Source organism: Azolla caroliniana, unplaced genomic scaffold (genome assembly GCF_043228905.1).
Source record: "Azolla caroliniana isolate FFs.n. ecotype wild unplaced genomic scaffold, voAzoCaro1.0.p SCAF_13, whole genome shotgun sequence".
NCBI lineage: Eukaryota > Viridiplantae > Streptophyta > Polypodiopsida > Salviniales > Salviniaceae > Azolla > Azolla caroliniana.
Genome location: NW_028230448.1, coordinates 15,169,291 through 15,188,009, shown reverse-complemented (window position 1 = coordinate 15,188,009; position 18,719 = coordinate 15,169,291). Strand labels below are relative to the sequence as shown.

General features: G+C 36.2%; 1 protein-coding gene across 1 annotated transcript; it reads left to right on the top strand.

The window, feature by feature from the left end:
• The first annotated feature begins 478 nt into the window (after nucleotides 1-478).
• On the top strand, nucleotides 479-10,752 carry LOC147856294 (uncharacterized). The gene is made up of 22 exons (XM_087329384.1): nucleotides 479-654; nucleotides 902-1,022; nucleotides 1,287-1,451; nucleotides 1,905-1,979; nucleotides 2,081-2,152; nucleotides 2,408-2,479; nucleotides 2,566-2,637; nucleotides 4,007-4,078; nucleotides 6,141-6,212; nucleotides 6,342-6,413; nucleotides 6,512-6,577; nucleotides 6,785-6,841; nucleotides 7,634-7,740; nucleotides 7,877-7,951; nucleotides 8,036-8,185; nucleotides 8,722-8,996; nucleotides 9,129-9,180; nucleotides 9,272-9,357; nucleotides 9,468-9,613; nucleotides 9,737-9,881; nucleotides 10,007-10,153; nucleotides 10,329-10,752. The coding sequence occupies exons 1-22, from the start codon at nucleotides 537-539 to the stop codon at nucleotides 10,440-10,442; spliced, it is 2,331 nt and encodes a 776-aa protein (XP_087185510.1). The 5' UTR covers nucleotides 479-536; the 3' UTR covers nucleotides 10,443-10,752.
• Nucleotides 10,753-18,719: the final 7,967 nt, after the last annotated feature.

Sequence of the window (18,719 nt, the reverse complement as noted above, 5' to 3'; positions counted from 1 at the left end):
GGGAAGGTATAGATCGAACGCAAATGCACGATTCAACAACCCACCCCACTTATATGTTCATATCTTATCTGGAATAAAACAAACATGCTTTCCTTAGATTTTTCGCAAAAGGGTGTCCAAAACCTTGTGAGAAATCTAAGAAAAGCATGTGAAAAAATCCAATTGCTTTTATTAGATTTCTCACAAGGTTTTGGACACCCTTATTGTTTCACAAAAGTCTGCCTTATTATATTGCAATTTGCGTTTGGATGATTTGCTGGATTGGGAAAGGGGGGGGGGGGGGGGGGGCTGTCAAGGATTATGTATTTGATGAGATGGGTTGAGTTTTTCTTGTACGATAAAAACAGTACATACAACTGTAGCTCAACGCTTATTCTGCAAAGTCAAACCATCCCAAATTGTTTTTTCTTCTGGTCACATATCCTGATCAGCATGGGCCCACATCATCTTCATGAATCCAAGTCCTCTGTTCTGCTCCTAGTCTTCTCCATTCTTGTTCTTCTTCTGGTTGGGTTATTGAGCTGCTCCATGACTTCATGTCCTTCCTTCTCTCTCCCCCCCACCTCCCTCACACCATGCCTCTCATTTACCTCATCCTCCTTCACATTGCTTGGGCTCCCTCCCCTGTCTCTGCAGCAACAGCTAGTGATGATGGTAAAGCTTCTTCTTCTTTTTTGTTGGGTTGTTCCCTCCTACATGGAGGAAGAGGAATCACACAACATTTTTACCCTTTTTCCATTCCTTTTCCATGGTTTCTATATGAGAGATTCACAGGATTCAGTTTTCAATTTTTAAATGTTTAGATTCAGCTTAAGATTCACCACCAAATTAAGTATCTAAACTAGTTTGTTCTGTGTGTTGTGCATGAAATGGATGTTGCTATATGATCGATTGAAAACAGCGGCTTCTCTGTTAAGCGCAATGGGATCTTGGCAAGTTAATATTACCTCTTGGGTGGGTTCTGACCCTTGCCAACTATGGCAGGGAGTGGTTTGCAACAGTGATAACAGAGTGGTGTCTTTGTAAGTACTTCCTTTGTTTTTCCATAAATAGTATATCTTAGTTTCTACTTTTTCTTCTATAGTAATTCTCTTTGTAATTCTCCTGGGCATTTTTTTACCATCAATTTGTGTATCTTTTTACATTTTCTCCTATAGCAGTTCACCTTGTAATTACTTGGAATTTGTTTTCCCATCACTAGGAAATGCTAGTTTGTATTTTCCTTGTATAATGCGGTTTCAAATCATCATTTCTGTGATCCATCCGTCGAAACATTGAATGTGCAGGAGTTTGCCAAATCAAGGCCTGGTTGGGCCTATACCAAAAGAAATAGGAAATCTGGAGTATCTCACAATACTTGATCTAAGCAATTCTGGAAAGACAAATGCCTCTGTTAACCAGATTTCTGGGGACCTGTCTACATTACAAGGTCTCATCAATCTCCAAAATTTGTAAGTTATTGGGATGTGTATAATACTGTGTGTTAGGAGCATGATCTACCTAAAGTAGTTTAAACAATGACATAATAGGAGGCATATAACTAGGAATCGGCCTGTACAAAAATGGAGGTAAAATGAGTAGAGGTAGTACACACCCATTTAAATATCTATAATTTTTTATTTTATTTTGTTTTTTCCTACTAATTGATAAGTTCCCTTTTCCCATGCAGAAATTATAACCAAATTTTTGTTGATTTTTGTCCCTATTACAAATTATTTTTGAACAAGAACCTCAAAAAAATCAATTGATGTTTTAGTGAACGAGATTTCAAAATGCTGTGTGTATGTTTTAGTGAACGAGATTCCAAAACTCTGTGCGTAGTGTCTAGACCATAGCTTTCCAGTCCAAGCACATAACACTGTGTGTATGACTAATGGATTGAGATTATTGAGTTTTTTATGCAGGAATTTGAGCTTCAACCCTATTCAATTGGATACATTTCCAACAGTCATTTTCACTCTGGTTAACCTAGTTGCTCTGTATGTGAAATATATGTGTTCTAATTGTTGCTTATGCATTCCTGTTTCAGGTAATATATATTTACTATGGGTCTAAATATTTCATTGATTTCATTTTTCAGGAAAATAGATAATACTCGTATAAAAGGACAACTTCCAAAGGAACTTAGTCAGCTCACCAAACTGGAGTATATGTAAGTGAATAAAAGTGTACTGTTATGCAAAACAATAACATCTTCTCTTCTGGATTATGCAATGGTGATGTTTTGACAATTGATCTATATATGTACTACGTATGGCATATACCTCCCCAACAAGTTGAAAATCATGTGTGATGTTGAGGGAAACCCTGGAAAGAAAAAATCATGAATGGAAAATTAATGACTTGTTTTTTATTTGCTAGTGCTAATTTCAAGCATTGCATTTGAATATGTTTTCTTCTTTTGCAGGTACCTTGCCAACAATAGTTTTTCAGGACCATTGCCTCCAGAATTTAGTAACCTGATCCATCTTCGAGAAATGTACATTTTTCGTAAAAAAATTCTGGTTCCAACATTTGATAGATTTCAAAAGATGAAATTTAATGTCTGTCTTTCGTCTTCTACAGGAGTCTATGGAACAATAACTTGGATTCCGAAATACCACCCGAATATGGAAATCTGGTCAATTTGACCTACATGTAAGGAGACCATTATGAATATTCATAAATTTCCTGCATATGAAGGATGAAACATGATATAGAGCAGTCAGAGACTATGTTCATCGTATTTATCTATGCATCATCATTAGATGTATGAATTGTGTGTGTATGCATGCTGAATACAGATTTGTTTGCCTTTTTTTCTGTATGGAATGTTGTTACTCTAGATTTGTTCCTCAGTTGGGGAATTGCCTATTTTGTTTCCTCAGTTGGGGAATTGACTGTTTTGTTTCCTCAGTTACATGACTAGCAGTTGGCCAAACATTCTCATATTCAGAATGATTTTGCAATTGGCCATAAAAATGCCTCATAAGTTATGTATGTTTCACAAGATATTGGTTAAACATATCTACCCACATACTGAAATCTTTTGTAGGGATTAATACCATTTTTGTAATGTAGATCAGATATACATTCATCTTATGATCTGGCTTTATAAGACTCTGTCTCTATCTGAACAGCTTCATGAGTTTCAAAGATAGATCAGGTATCCATTTATGATATTGAGGTACTTTATAAGACCGGATTTATTCTGAACGCCTTCATTAGATTCTGGACATTGTTTTTTAAAAAGAACAGTTGCCTCCAAAGAATCTTTCATTTCTACTAAAAGAGTTGCCTCTAGAAAACTATCAATCTCATATTTTGAAGTTGTTCCATGCATTTAAATTGTGTTTATACAATCTGACAAGAAAGAATCATAAATCCAGTACATTAGCGTTTTCGAAAAGTGTTCCACACATCCTTGTTCTTCGATTTATTCATCACTATTATTCCTTTGTGTGGTGGAAAGATAGTTTTTGAGGATATATCAATATAGAGGTTTGAATAAGATTGCTATCAAGAACTGTTTTCCTATTCCAAAGATTAATATCATATAGCAATTCAAGATGGAGCTAATTTTTAACTGTATATATTAGAAAAATGAGGACTGTTAGATTCATATTTGTCCAATATCTATCTATCTATATATATATAACAATCCAGACCATTTTTGGATTCTAGGAATTCTTGGTAATTTCTTTTGATGGAAATCATTAGTGGGGCAGAATATTAATGTCTCTTTTGACAGCTGAAATTGTTTATTAAATCCTTATGAGGTATGTTATGACGTATGTACTTATGAAGCTAATTATGGAACGTTGATTGCTGATTCAAAGGATGATTAATCATATTTTATTCCTCAGATGAGCCTCTTGTTCAGGACTCTATATCCATGACTGATGAAGCTACATACCACCACATAATTGTGTTTTAAATAATGAATGTGTGTATGTGTTTTAAACACTGTTTGTTGCTGGTTCTCCTTTACTCATTGATAATTTGTTTTCTTGAACTTAATGTTTAGAAACTTTCATGAATGCAATCTTTATGGGGGGCTTCCAGTAGAGCTGGGACGGTTGAATAAGATGAAAAATATGTAAGTAATACTCACTCTGCAAATATGCAACCGATGTTTGAAAACTCTTATATGGGAGCTACCATTGTTTTTCATTCTCAAATGGTTATTTATGTTGAGACATTTTCTATATAAAAGCTAACAGCAACTAGTGTCAAGAAACAAATATAAAATTATATAAGCATACCCACCTCAATTTGTTCAAGCATCAGCAACAAATACAACCAAGATATATTTCTGAAGCTCATTACCTGTTTCCAAGACATCATGTTGTGTTTCTTAGGCCATGTTATGGATTTGTATCCATCATATAGAAGTAAGGAGAGTTGTTGTGGGTCATATTCAAAACAAATCATTCTGTTTTTTATCTGAATATTAATGCTTAAATGTTATTCTCTCTTATAGTAAATGCTTTTGACCTTTCAATATTGTGTTTACTAAGAAATCATGCAGATGATGGCAGAACGCCTATTTCATCTATTGAAATGCATGCATCATTCGAAGCAAGATGTTAGAGGATTTGACATTGGAAAAAAGATGCAAAATCTCTCTGGGCATTGTAGGAGCATGTACTGGCAAGAAGATGCAAATTCTCTCTAGGCATATGCTATATGAGTAATTTGCTTTGAGACATTTCCTTGAGAAAAGACCTCTTGATTGATCTCATTCCAAGGTTTATTCACAACACATATTACCTAATGAAGTCTTATTTCCTGACCTTGTAGTGATGATTCTCTCAGTTGGCTGATTTCACCCTCTAGTACACATTAGTATATCTATCTTTGGTCCCACAATAAGACTCACTCTTTACACACATCAGAGGATGGATTCATCACCAGGCCATCTTGTATGGACATACATCTATCCTATGTGCTGCGTAATGTGATAGGGCAGCTGAGAACTTCATCACACCAGTTAGAAATTGAGGTAGGCAGATATGCACCGAATACCCCTAGAAGAAAGAATTTGCCAATTGTGTCATTAGGGAGTAGAATCCGAAGAACACTATGTTTGTCACTGTACTGTCTTTTATGAAATAAGAGGGATATACCATTGCCTCTTTAAACAAGGCTTTAACCCACTACTCAAGATAATGGAATATGAGGACCAACAGTGCTTGGGACTTTTCTTGCTAGAACTCAAGAGACACAAGGAAAAATTGTTGAACAGTACAGCCACACAACCTCATCCACAAAGAACAATCACAACTTTCTTTAGCCCATCACTCTGGGCTAAAAAAATGGGCTCCCGACCAGGGCATAACAAAGGGGTTACAATAGATCAGGCAACAGTATTTTTGCGTGCATGTAGGCCTCGGCCCCATGAACCATGATCTCACCACCCTTGTCATTGTCATGGCCATTATCTCCCGCCATCGCAGGTGCTTCCCTTGCTTTGGAGACCTCTCCATTCTGGATCAACCTAAGCTAGAGATCTTTCAAAGACAAAAATTACAATATATCTGACTTGAGAATCTTACATGTGCATATAACAAGATTCTTTAGTCTCAAAGAACACTTAAAGATGTAATCTCTTGTTTGGTCTTATAGGCAATTTTGGCCTCTTCAAAGATGTTAATATTTATTTCTTTCTTCTTTCTAAGATTATTGTGAACTTTAGAAGTTCCCTCAACTGGTGATTTCCTGACATTGTTAGGTAGTTAGTTAAGTTGCAGTTCAAGAATTATTTATTGTGCCTCTCCTCGTTAACATCAAACACTTGTAGAAGTTTCATACCATATGTTTCCATATACTTGTAGAGTAAATAAGCAAAGACCTAGCATATGATTTATCCACTACACATGCAAAAACACTCGTTCATCATCACGTTTGGGATTCTACACAACATAGTGACATGAGTTTGTTTGAGACATTTAAAACTTGCAAGTTGAACTCAGTAGATAGCAATTTAGCCATTAACTGGAACATTCTCAATTTTCAAATTTCATTGCCACCAGAAAATATACAAAAGAACTTGGATAGGAAATCAATCAATTTAAAAAGCTTTGAGCAGGATTAAATTGTTCACCATTGATTCATAAAGTTATTGTTCATTCAACATTTCAATTTCTTTGTTTGTGCAGATCTTTATATGGGAATCGATTGACAGGACAAATACCTGATTCTTGGAGCAATATGACTCAATTATATAATTTGTATGTTCTCTTTTCACTTAAAAGTATAATATCATTTGTATGTAGCTGTATGACATGAATTTATATTTCTTTATTATTTTTCCTACTCATCATGTTCATTTTACCAAAGAGATGTTTTCTTTTGCTCAGGTATCTACACAGAAACTTCTTAACAAAATATGCTCCTCAATGGTTAATACAGTTGCCTAAGTTATACAATGTGTAAGAAATGTAACAGCACCATGGTTATTGATAATTGCCTAACTTATATTTCTGGTTATTGATAGGTGCTAATTTTTGTGTCATGGTCTCTATATTAGGAGTCTGGATTACAACTTCTTTTATGGGACTTTCCCCAGCTTTTCAAATGCAAGCGTGCAATATGTGTATGTCCAATATTATTCCTTTTTTTATTCGCTCACTATATTTTTTTCCAATATTGTCCCCTTTTTTTTTAACAGAAACCACATTTCATGTTTCTTACATTTAATAAGTAAATTTTATGCTTTACTTTTCCATGTCCAATTCAGACTTAATTCACAACTTGTAAACAATCAACAATATTGTAAATAATAAATCTTGATGCATTGCAGGTCATTTACATGCAATTATTTCTCAGGTGCAGAACCATTGTCACAGCAAAATATTGTGTAAGATATTTCTGCTTTAATATTTTCAGTTTTAAAGCATAGAAATTAATTTAGATGTATATAAAAAACATGTGTCTTGTTCTATCACCACCTAAAACCTCGTTTGGACAAGGCAATGTAGAATAATATCGAGTTAGTGAGTAAGGCCAAATTTTTATTTTTATTTTTTCACAGGACGTCGTATTTATATTGATCCTATTACTTGATATGGAGTATTTATCGTATTCTTCTAGGCCATGAGCTGTCAAGAAGAGAAATCACAATTATAGAAAATCTTATAGTCATGAAGTTAACAAGGATAGATAGTGGTAAAGCCTTGTAACCATCCTTTTCTGGGGTTTGTGAGCATTATGAGATAATGGGCCAGCTAAACATTATGCTGAGATGTTACTGCACTGCATATGGTTTTGTGTGTGTTCCTATAATATTATATAGATTTATCCGTTTGTTCCAAAAACATCTATAACTTAATTTTTACGGGATTTGATAAAATTAGCAGATATATTAACAAGCAACATCATGGATAATATAAATATAAAAGAAACCTTTATATGTCATTGTAATTAATCCAGCAATTCGGTAAACTTTACCTAACAAAATTATGCATGTGCTATGAGTAGACTTATGTTGGCCATCCATTTTGCTCTCTATAATTGTGGAGTATGTCATCACCTGGAAAAATCATAAATTATCTGCAATTTAATCAATTTTATTTTCTTATTTCACCAGAAAAATTATATATGGCATGAATATGTTGGACTTGAGCTCATTTTGGAAATAATTATGCTTTAGGTTCAATTCTACTGGGAATTGCTTCGATTCAAGTAATAGTAATAATAAAATTAGGTGTCAACAGTTTTACTACGATTGTGACACATTTTTCAGCGCTGTACCAAATGGTAAGTTTACTTTCTCATGGTTCAATTGACTGGCTAATGTAGTCATGATAACGTATATTTTATGCAGGTATGCTGAGCTTATTATTTGTTTTCTAACTAAATAGAAGAACCATATGTTTGCCCTAACTATTTGAAGGTACCTGCCCTTCTTGTCCATCATCTCAAGTTATTCAGGATGAATCTACATGTGTATGCACTATTGGTACAACAGGTAAATAAATGCTCAATATTTTGGGCTCAATTGGCTGATGATTTCAGCAACATGTAAGAACACGCCACTTGTTTTCTTTTTAAGGATCTGGATCGAAAAAGTGGATATTGATTGGTTCCATTGTCGGAGCTGGAGCCTTTCTTTTACTCTTGGCATTTATCTGGTGGATGTGGTCAAGAACTCGTGCTAGAGAAGATCATAACAAGTATTATGATCCACAAGGCACAATATATGGTGAGTCCATTTTGTTTTCATAAACATTCATTTATTCTTTCTTTTTTAAAGATAGTGCATTCTGTACATGAAATATGTACATACAGATAATTAACCCGTTTTTTAACTGAGGTTAAGCTCTAACCATCAGCTTTTCGGTGTAGAGTTAAAGCCATTCCACCTTGTCAAAGAACCGTCTATAAAATATGCCTTTGTCCCATATTGCATGAAAAACTTAGAACGTTGTAATTCTGCCTATTGAGGATCCCCCTTCATGTTATCCAAAGAACCTCTTAGCTTATGTGCAATCTCTGTCCAAATCCTCTGTCACATTTTGGAATACATTCAAGCACCTGGTCTTCCAATATACCAAACCATAATACTACTTACCAATTGCCATATTCCTTCTACATCTTTTCATACTACATGATTTACTTTGTTGTTAGCAGTGTTAAAAAAAGATGTGCTCCTTCTGTTCATAGACAAGTGGATATGGTGATATAAACAAGAAATCAGTCATAGTTTCGGTTGATGACCATTTTTATAATATAATATAGATGGTTGGGATGGCCCCGAGAATGTGATACGCTTCAACATTCAAGATATTGCCAAAGCAACAAATAACTTTAGCAGTGAGCATGAGATTGGAGTGGGAGGGTTTGGGAAGGTGTTCTATGGGGTCCTTGATGGAAAAGAGGTCGCTATCAAGCGTGCACATCTATCATCCATCCAAACAAGTGCAGGTTTTCGCAATGAGGTCCTGCTTTTGAGTAGGCTTCACCATAGAAACCTCGTGCGACTTCTTGGATTTTGCGAAGATAAAGGAATCCAGGTCAATATATGTTTTCTTATGCTCTTTAACTGCATGGCAAATTTTTTTAGTGCTGCGCAGTCAGTTTGATATGCATTTACACATTGAAAAAAAAAGAGAAACATTAAAACTTATGTCTTTTCCCATTTGCAGATCCTTATATATGAATATATGTCCAATGGGAATTTACATACCATGCTTTTCAGTATGCTTTCAATCTACTCTTGTTGCTGTTGGTTATCTGTATTGATTTTCACCGGTCAACTTTTAAAGGTGATGATACATTCATTTTTTAGGGAGCAGTATGAACCTCAACTGGTTGATGCGTCTAGATATTGCAATTGGAATTGCTCAAGGATTGGAATACCTGCATTCATTTGCGGTAACAAACAAATATGAATGCATTTCCGCCACATAAATTACAATATGAATATGAAAAGTTCTCTCCTGTAAGTAGGGTTTACAAGTTGCTGTAATGTGATTGTTATACAGGACCCTCCAGTTATTCATCGAGATGTGAAACCGAGTAACATCCTTCTGGATAGTAATATGGTGGCAAAATTGGCAGATTTTGGCATCTCAAAAGTCGCACCTGAGTTTGAAGACCATCTTGCAACCCGACCTGCTGGAACCGTTGGGTATGGCTCTCTCCAATAGATATATTTATATAACATATACTTCAGTTTGGGGCTGAAATTTTTTCATTTATTATTCCAAGAGTTTGTTATCATGAATTTGCTTTTTCATTGTCTTTGCCTCAGATACATCGATCCTCAATATGTTCTGAGAGAAGAATTAACCACAGCCAGCGATGTATACAGCTTTGGCATGGTCTTATTAGAAATCATTTCAGGACAAAAATCGGTTGATAACAAAAGATCCGACGACCGTAATCTTATAGAATGGGTAAAAAAATGTGAAATTTTTAGAATTTTTGATCTACAACCATTGGACTCGTCAAGTACTGCTCGGCAAGTGTTTAGTACATAATTTTGTGAACATAAAACAACCAATGTTTTGATCATATCCAGACAAAGCTGAAAATGGAAACAGCGGGATTGGAATATGTTGTTGATCCAAGACTCAAGGATAAGTATCCAAAAGGAATATATAGGGATATGGTCAAGCTTGCCATTGATTGTGCATCATTTAACTCTGAAGGAAGGCCATCAATGAAGGTAAAAAAAAAAAGCATGAACAACTTCAGATAAAGAACTCTTCAGAAATAATAAAAAAGTAGCTGGTAAAAAGTGCCACATAAAACAGATGCTCAATAAGAAAATATAACTAAATGCTTTTTACTACATGTTAACAAATCGACGTAAAAAGATTCGTCATTTTGTTTGTTCTTAGGTAGTGCTTGCGATTCTTGATGCATGCCGATGGTCGGTGGTCAAGGAATCCAATGATGAGGAGAACAAGGTGCCTGAAGCAAAAATGTCGGAAGTAGAACTTATAACTACATGATTAAGAGCATGGGAAAAGTAACCAGAATTCATTGTTAGAACTTAGAGGGTATGCCATATGGAAAGAAATGTGAGTACATAACATTTGAAGTTTTTAATATGGCCAACAGCGACCAGTGTTTGCGACTCACTCATTTTGTGCCCATTTTATTTGTTGTAAGATCAAGATGTAACTTACATATATCTATTTTATTTATTCTTCTCCCTTTTTTTGATTGGGACATTATTATTTTATCAACTTATTATAAACATTTGACAGCAATATCAACCAATGTTGTATCATCAATAATACCATGTTTCAACATTAGCTATATTGTGCACTTTTCATTTATAGGAGATAACACCCTTTTTAACGATAATTGAATATACATGGATGAAGAAGAGATGGCAAAAGTTGAGTTGTTTATAACTTAGTTATGTTATCCTATGAGACTAGCTAACTTCATGCTGTCCTATTTCAGTAACTCGCACCATAGATCTTTAATGTAACTTGATTTGAACGTTGCTAATAAACAAAAAGTGTCTAGTAGATGGTCTACTATGTACTTATAGATGGAATTTATTTGGGAATATTTAATGTTTAACTTAATTCCTTATCATATGTGGCATAATTCCAAGTGGTGTGTCGCTTTAACATGAGATGGCAGTTAATGATGGCCCACCAAGAGATAGTGTATATTGTGGTGTAGAAGTAAATGATGACATGATGGTAGTTATGAGTGGTACCTCACTCATAAGTGCACCATATGTCAATATGTTATAGCACTTAATGTAAGCATGATATAGTATTTCTCTACTTGCAAGTCAACAAAAGATACATAAATGCCAAATGCCTTGATCATGTTTGATTGCTTGCATAGAATTTAATGTTCATGTTGGAGAACATAGTTTTAAGCGTCTTTAGTATATTAATGATCTAGTATGTTATCCAAAACTTGCTAAAGTAAATTTTTACTGTAAGAACGGAATATACTGACCTAACCTAGCACAATAAAAACATTCAAGATCATAATTATTTTTTAACATGCTTTTCTTCATTTGTTCTCTTACAGAATACTATGCTTTGAAGCATTGAAACTGAACTACTAATTTACTAAACACCAAACGAGGATTTATTGAACAAATTAAACCCATGGTCTCATCAATAATGATTGAATGATTAATTACGATCAATTTATAAAAGTTCACAAAACAAATAAAGCATTTTCCAAACATAAAAATTCAAAAATTATGTTCTTACGAGAAGGAAATATATTTCATCCCAACTTAAGAATGAAATAAGAAAGGACTAGGTGGAGGAAACAACCATCGTGGGGGCATATAATTCCAGCTATTTTCATGTGTCCCATCCAGCCATAGAGGTATTGGCCAATGGCCACCATATTTGACGAATTTTCCTTCTTTTCTTATGCACCTTTTCTATTGTTCCTTTGATATTACATACTCTCCCTTAACTGTGTGTACCAAGTTGTCCCAAAACGTCTTTATCATATCCACCACATTATACTCGATACCTTCATATTTCTTGTTGCACCGACACTTCCACCACAACCATAAAGCATTAATCGAAACAATATTCCAAACAAAAGACTTTTTAAAATATTTACCACCCGCAATGTTTGGGCAAACTGCTTCAATTCTATTCTACTCGATACCTTCATATTTCTTGGTGCACCGACACTTCCACCACACCCATAAAGCATTAATCGAAACAGTATTCCAAACAAAAGACTTTTTAAAATATTTACCACCCGCAATGTTCGGGCAAACCGCTTCAATTCTATTCTCCGATACACACAATGCTTCCGCACATTGTTCCCCTTCGTACATGGATACCTGCACATCTAAAGACCCCAAAAAAATAGCTCCCCATGTAAAAATCACTCCTCTATATTCACACGAAAACATTCTCAATACTCTTCCCCAATATTTTCGAGCTGCAATACAAGTCCAAAACAAATGTTTCAAAGTCTCCTCTTGTAATTGGCAACACACACTATGGCGATCATCAACTTGTCCTTTTAGATGAAAACCTACAAGTAAAGCATAATGAAGTAATAACCACTTAAAAGAAATGGCTCTCCGCAGACATGGTTGAGCCCTTAAACTTTTTCAGTAAGCTGCCAGATATTGAGAGGATATTGCACCTGACTCCCAATACTTTTGTGCAGCAGGACTTAAGCAATGCCGATGCAACAAGAAGTGTCTCCCATAGGCCACAGAATACTAGAAAAAAGGAATAGTCCTACTTTCTTGTTCATTTATCGAGGACCTTCCAACCAGCAACCATGCATAATCAACCGGATCCCAATTCAATTATTCCACCGGCTTACTTTGAAATGCCCACAGTTGTCATGCATGGTCTGCCAAAAAAGGGTTAGGAGTCGAGGAAAATCTTCTTGTCTAACCTAGCAATGACCCTAATGGGTTTTTGGGAGGCTAGTTGCATAACTTCAACTTCTTCTTCCACTAAATACAAAAAACCAACATCTCCAACCTCATAAAATCTTATTCTACACTCGTTAGTGTATGCCTTGGCACCTAATAAAATGCCCAAAGGAGAGAAAAGACCATACCATGTACAATTATTATGTAAGCTAATTTGCCTTTGACAATTCCGAAAAGCCTATTGAATGTGAACAGACATCAAACATCCCCCACGTAATGAAGACAGGAGTTGTTGTTTCTCCTCATTTGAGAGAAATTGAAACCGCTCCCAATCAGCCACACTTGCAGCTGGTCCTAAGTCCATTTTCCCCCGTGATAAATGCAGCTTAATACCTAAAACACAACCAGAGTTATCAGTAAACAAAGGATTCCATAGCAATGGTTGCCTTAGAAATTGGGCGTCTATTGATGACAGTTGAAATAGAAGAGCCTCTCTAATGTCCTTCAATGCCCTCAAAATACCTATAAAAAATCTCCTAGAACCAACATTTTGAGGCTTAATTGGAAATTCAAAATTAAACAATTATCTAAAGCTATCCTGCCATTGTCCTCCTATAGTAGGCTTAATGTTGCTAAGATACAACAACCATAAATTTTTCCACAACTCATCCCCAGGCATAAATCCTCTCACAACATGCTTCGCAAGAAGAGCCTTACTTTGGAACATAGGATCTATTAAGCCCAATCCTCCTTCACTTATTGGCCGGATTAAAACCGACCAACCAATTTTTGCAACATCCCTTGGTCCCAGTGAAGCACCCAAAATAAAATTACGAACTAAACATTGTAATTTTAATATAATAGAACGTGAAAATAACCAGGTTGATGCAACATACCACATTGATCCGAGCAAAACCGAGTTTGCCACAACTACCCTTCCTGGTAAAGACAAATTAGTTGTATCCCAATACAACAATTTATTTCTAACCCGTAACAAAAGGGGTGTTACCATACCTTCTGCTGACAATTCTAGCCCAACTTGACAACCCAAATACCTTACCGCTTTACCTCAAGGTACCCAAATAAAACTAGGGGTTCACACATCTTGTGGAGGAGAGGAAGACGCGACCCAAAATCCCATGGACTTGTCCCAATTAATCAAAGCTCCTGAAGCATCACAAAAATCTGTTACCGCTTGTTGAAGATTCAACAAGTTCTCCTTTTCTGCAGAAACATATAAAGCGGTATCATTAGCAAATTCTGAATCAACAGTCGTAGTTGCATATCCCTGTATAGGTAAGGTTATACCATGAATATTGACACTCCTACTACTAAGGTAATCAGAAAAAGCTTCAGAGACTAAAATAAACAAAAAGGGAGCCAACAGACACCCTTGTTATTGATCGCGAAATTGAAAATCTACAACCAACATCGTCTGCAAACAAAAGAGAACCATGAGCAGTCCTATACAAAGTTGCGACAGCCCTAATCCATTGCATTGGAAAGCCCATTCGCATTAATGTCCCTTCCATGAAATCCAAATCCACTCTGTCATAAGCCTTCTCGAAATCAAAACAAAAAAAGGTTATAAAAAATACTTCTCTCTTGAACAAAACCCATCTGCGGATCATGAATTAGTTGAGGTAAAAAAGATTGCACCCTCCTTGCTATTGTTTTAGCTAAAATCTTATATACAACATTAAGTAGTGTTATAGGCCTCCATTTTCGAATATCATCCAGAGGTTTGTCCCCCTTCGGAATCAAATATATTAGGCCTTCTGTCCATTCCTGAGGCATATAACCATGATCAATAATTTGTTGGTAGGCAGAAGTCAAAACATTACCTATCAGATCCCAATACTCTATATACCATGAGACCCCCATCCCATCAACACTTGGCCAAACATCCTTACCTAAAGCCTTTACTACTAATAAAACTTTTGAAGGTTGCAACGGAGCAAGCAAAGCAATCTGCATTTCAAATGAAACTCTATTAGAGACCGAAGCCCATACAAAATCCCTCTTAATCAAATTATTTCTTGAAATTGGAGTTGTTGTCAACAAATGACTATAAAAAGGTGATGTTATATCCCTCATCTCTACCACATCTTATGTAAAAGATCCATCAACTCGTCTCATACTTGCCGGTTGAGACTTTTTTTATTTAATACGATGAGGTTGAAAAAACTCTTTACAAACCGTAACAGCCTGTCTAATCCATCTTCCAAAGGATTTATGATACCAAAAATCTGACTTCTACAATTGTATATCAGTAATCGGTTTCCCAACGTCAATAATTCTCACCGCCAAATCTACCGACCTAGGCCACCTTTGTTGCAAATGTTGTAGTGTTGTCAAAGCTCGCTTATATCTTCCAATCTTGGAATCATAATCAAGGTACAAAGCTTTCGTTTTACTTTGAAAAAAATCTTGAATTTCCTTCAACACATGAACCACATTAATCAAGATAACATCCACATCATAATGATAACAAGACCAAATACTATGAACAAAATCTTGACAATCTTCTCTAAGAAAAACGGAATCAGGGATTCTAAATCTATTAGCCCTTTTTGATATGTTGATATGTTGGTGATCATCAACGATGGCGAGATGATTGATGTAGATTAGATAAAGTTCATTTTCTATTTTTGTAAGGATGGTTGATGATGTTGTAGGGGCTGAAGCTAATATCGTGAGAAGGATGTTGGCGGGCATCAGCGAGAAGGATGCCAAGATGGTCGGCGTCATCGACATGTTGATGTGGTTTGAATGAAGAAGACTTTAGGTTTCTCACTACAATGACGGATAATGGTGTGACGGTATGGATTGAATCATAGCAATATGATGAGAGGATGAGTGATGATGGTGTGGGGGCCGAGGTAGATCATGAGGGGAGGAAGAAATACTCTAGATTAATTTTGTTGTTATTTAGACATGAACTTGGCGATATTCAGCGAGATGGTTGATGTGGACTGAACAAAGAATTTTTTGTTTTAAGGATGACTCAAGATGGTGTGGGGACAGAAGCATTGTTTTTTTGAGGTAATAAGGTTACTATAATATCATTTTGTTGTCATAGGTACATCGTTTGGGAGATTTCCGTCATTGACATGGTTGATGTTATAAGGACAACTTTGCTTGGGGAAGTCGTCCTTATAGAGGGAAAGGGGGGGGGGGGGAATGTATGTATATACTTCATCTAAATATATGGAAGAGATGGATGATTTTAATGGAGGATGAAGCATTTCTAGGGAGTGAAAGGGAGAATTGCTTATGTGTTTATTAATTTTCAGATTTGGAGAATGTTTTCCTCTTTTCTTTATTATGTGGACTGAATGAAGAAGATTTTAGGCTTCTCACTACGATGATCGATGATGGTGTGGTAACATGACGAGAGGATAAGTGATGATGGTGTGGGGGCAAAGCAGATCATGAGGGAAGGAGGAAATAGTCTACATTCATTTTGTTGTTATTTATACAAGAACTTGGCGATATTCGGCGAGATGGTTGATGTGGACTAAACAAAGAATTTTTGTGATAAGGATGACTCGAGATGGTACATCGTTTGGGAGATTTCCATCATCAACATGGCAACTTTGCTTGGGGAAGCCGTCCTTATAGAGGGAAAAGGTGGGGGAAATGTATTATATACTTCATCTAAATTTGTGGAAGAGATGGATGATTTTAATGGAGGATGAAGCATTTCTAGGGAGTGAAAGGGAGAATTGCTTATGTGTTTATTAATTTTCAGATTTGGAGAATGTTTTCCTCTTTTCTTTATTATGTGGACTGAATGAAGAAGATTTTAGGCTTCTCACTACGATGATCGATGATGGTGTGGTAACATGACGAGAGGATAAGTGATGATGGTGTGGGGGCAAAGCAGATCATGAGGGAAGGAGGAAATAGTCTACATTCATTTTGTTGTTATTTATACAAGAACTTGGCGATATTCGGCGAGATGGTTGATGTGGACTAAACAAAGAATTTTTGTGATAAGGATGACTCGAGATGGTACATCGTTTGGGAGATTTCCATCATCAACATGGCAACTTTGCTTGGGGAAGCCGTCCTTATAGAGGGAAAAGGTGGGGGAAATGTATTATATACTTCATCTAAATTTGTGGAAGAGATGGATGATTTTAATGGAGGATGAAGCATTTCTAGGGAGTGAAAGGGAGAATTGCTTATGTGTTTATTAATTTTCAGATTTGGAGACTGTAAAGAAATATGAGAAAGCACATTTGTTCAGTAATATACATTGGTAGGAGGGAGAAAAATACAGAGATCTCTTCTATTTACATGAGGAGAAAGTCCCTCTTTATAAAGGCCAAGATCTGGCCATTGGGCTAACTAGTTGTTGAAACTAACTAGTCGTTGGGCTAGCCGTTATAACTTTTAAACATTCTCAACACTCCCCCTCAAGATGGGCGAAAAATATCCACTAAGCCCATCTTGTCACACAATCTAATAAGACTTACTGGCCCAAGTCCCTTTGTAAGACAATCTGCTACATGATGTTCAGTAGAAACATGACTCAATTTTAATATTCCATTATCAAGCTTTTCCTTGATAAAGAACCTGTCGATTTCGATGTGTTTGGTCCTATCGTGTTGTACTGGATTGTTGGCAATGTTGATTGTTGACTTATTGTCTCACCACAGCATCATCTGATTTTCTTGATTCACCTTTAGTTCTACTAGGAGAGTTCGCAGCCATAACATCTCTGCAACTCCTATAGCAATAGCTCTATACTCTGCTTCGGCTGTTGACCTTGCTACTACTGACTGTTTCTTACTCTTCCAAGAGACCAGATTGCCTCCAACAAACATGCAGTATCCTGATGTGGATTTCCTGTCATCAACACAACTGGCCCAATCAGAATCACAATAGCCCTCAATGTTAAAATGACCATGTTTTCTGAAGATTAATCCCTTCCCTGGGACACCTTTGAGATATCTCAGAATATGGTACACTGCATCCATATGATCTTTCCTCGGATCATGCATGTAGCGACTTACCACACTTACTGCAAATGAGATATCTGGACGGGTGTGGGTCAAATAAATCAGCTGACCTACCAATCTTTGATACCTTTCACGATCAACTTTCTCTCCCGCAAGTTCAGTTAACTTGATCTTTTGGTCGATTGGAGAAGCTACAGGCCTACAACCCAACATTCCAGTTTCTTTGAGAAGATCTAGTACATATTTCCGCTGAGATAGAACTCCTTCTGCTCCACGAGCTACCTCAATTCCAAGAAAGTATCATAGCAATCCTAGATCCTTCACCTCAAACTCTTTACCCAATTGCATCTTCAGTTGGGCAATTTCTCCTTCATCGTTACCCATGATAATTATATCATCCACATACACTGCAAGCAATGTAGTATGCTCCTTGTGTTGTCGAAAGAACATTGTATGGTCTGCATTCGTCTATTGGTATCCCATACCCACCATAGCCCTTCTTAACCTGTCGAACCAGGCTCGAGGAGATTGCTTTAGTCCATAAAGCGACTTCCTAAGTTTGCAAACCTTACCTATTGTTTGAATTGTACCGAAACCTGGGGGAACATCCATGTACACTTCCTCCATCAACTCTCCATGAAGGAATGCATTTTTTACATCTAATTGATGTAATTTCCAATCCTTATTCACTGCTAAGGAAATAAGTGTTCTAACAGTGCTCATCTTCGCCACAGGTGCAAAAGTCTCATCATAGTCAATGCCATATGTCTGACTATATCCTTTAGCCACCAATCGTGCCTTGTATCGATCTATTTTTCCCTCTGGGGTCTGTTTTATTGTAAACACCCATTTGCACCCAACCGCCTTCTTTCCTGGTGGTAGTGACACAATCTCCCAAGTTTTGTTCTTCTCAAGAGCTC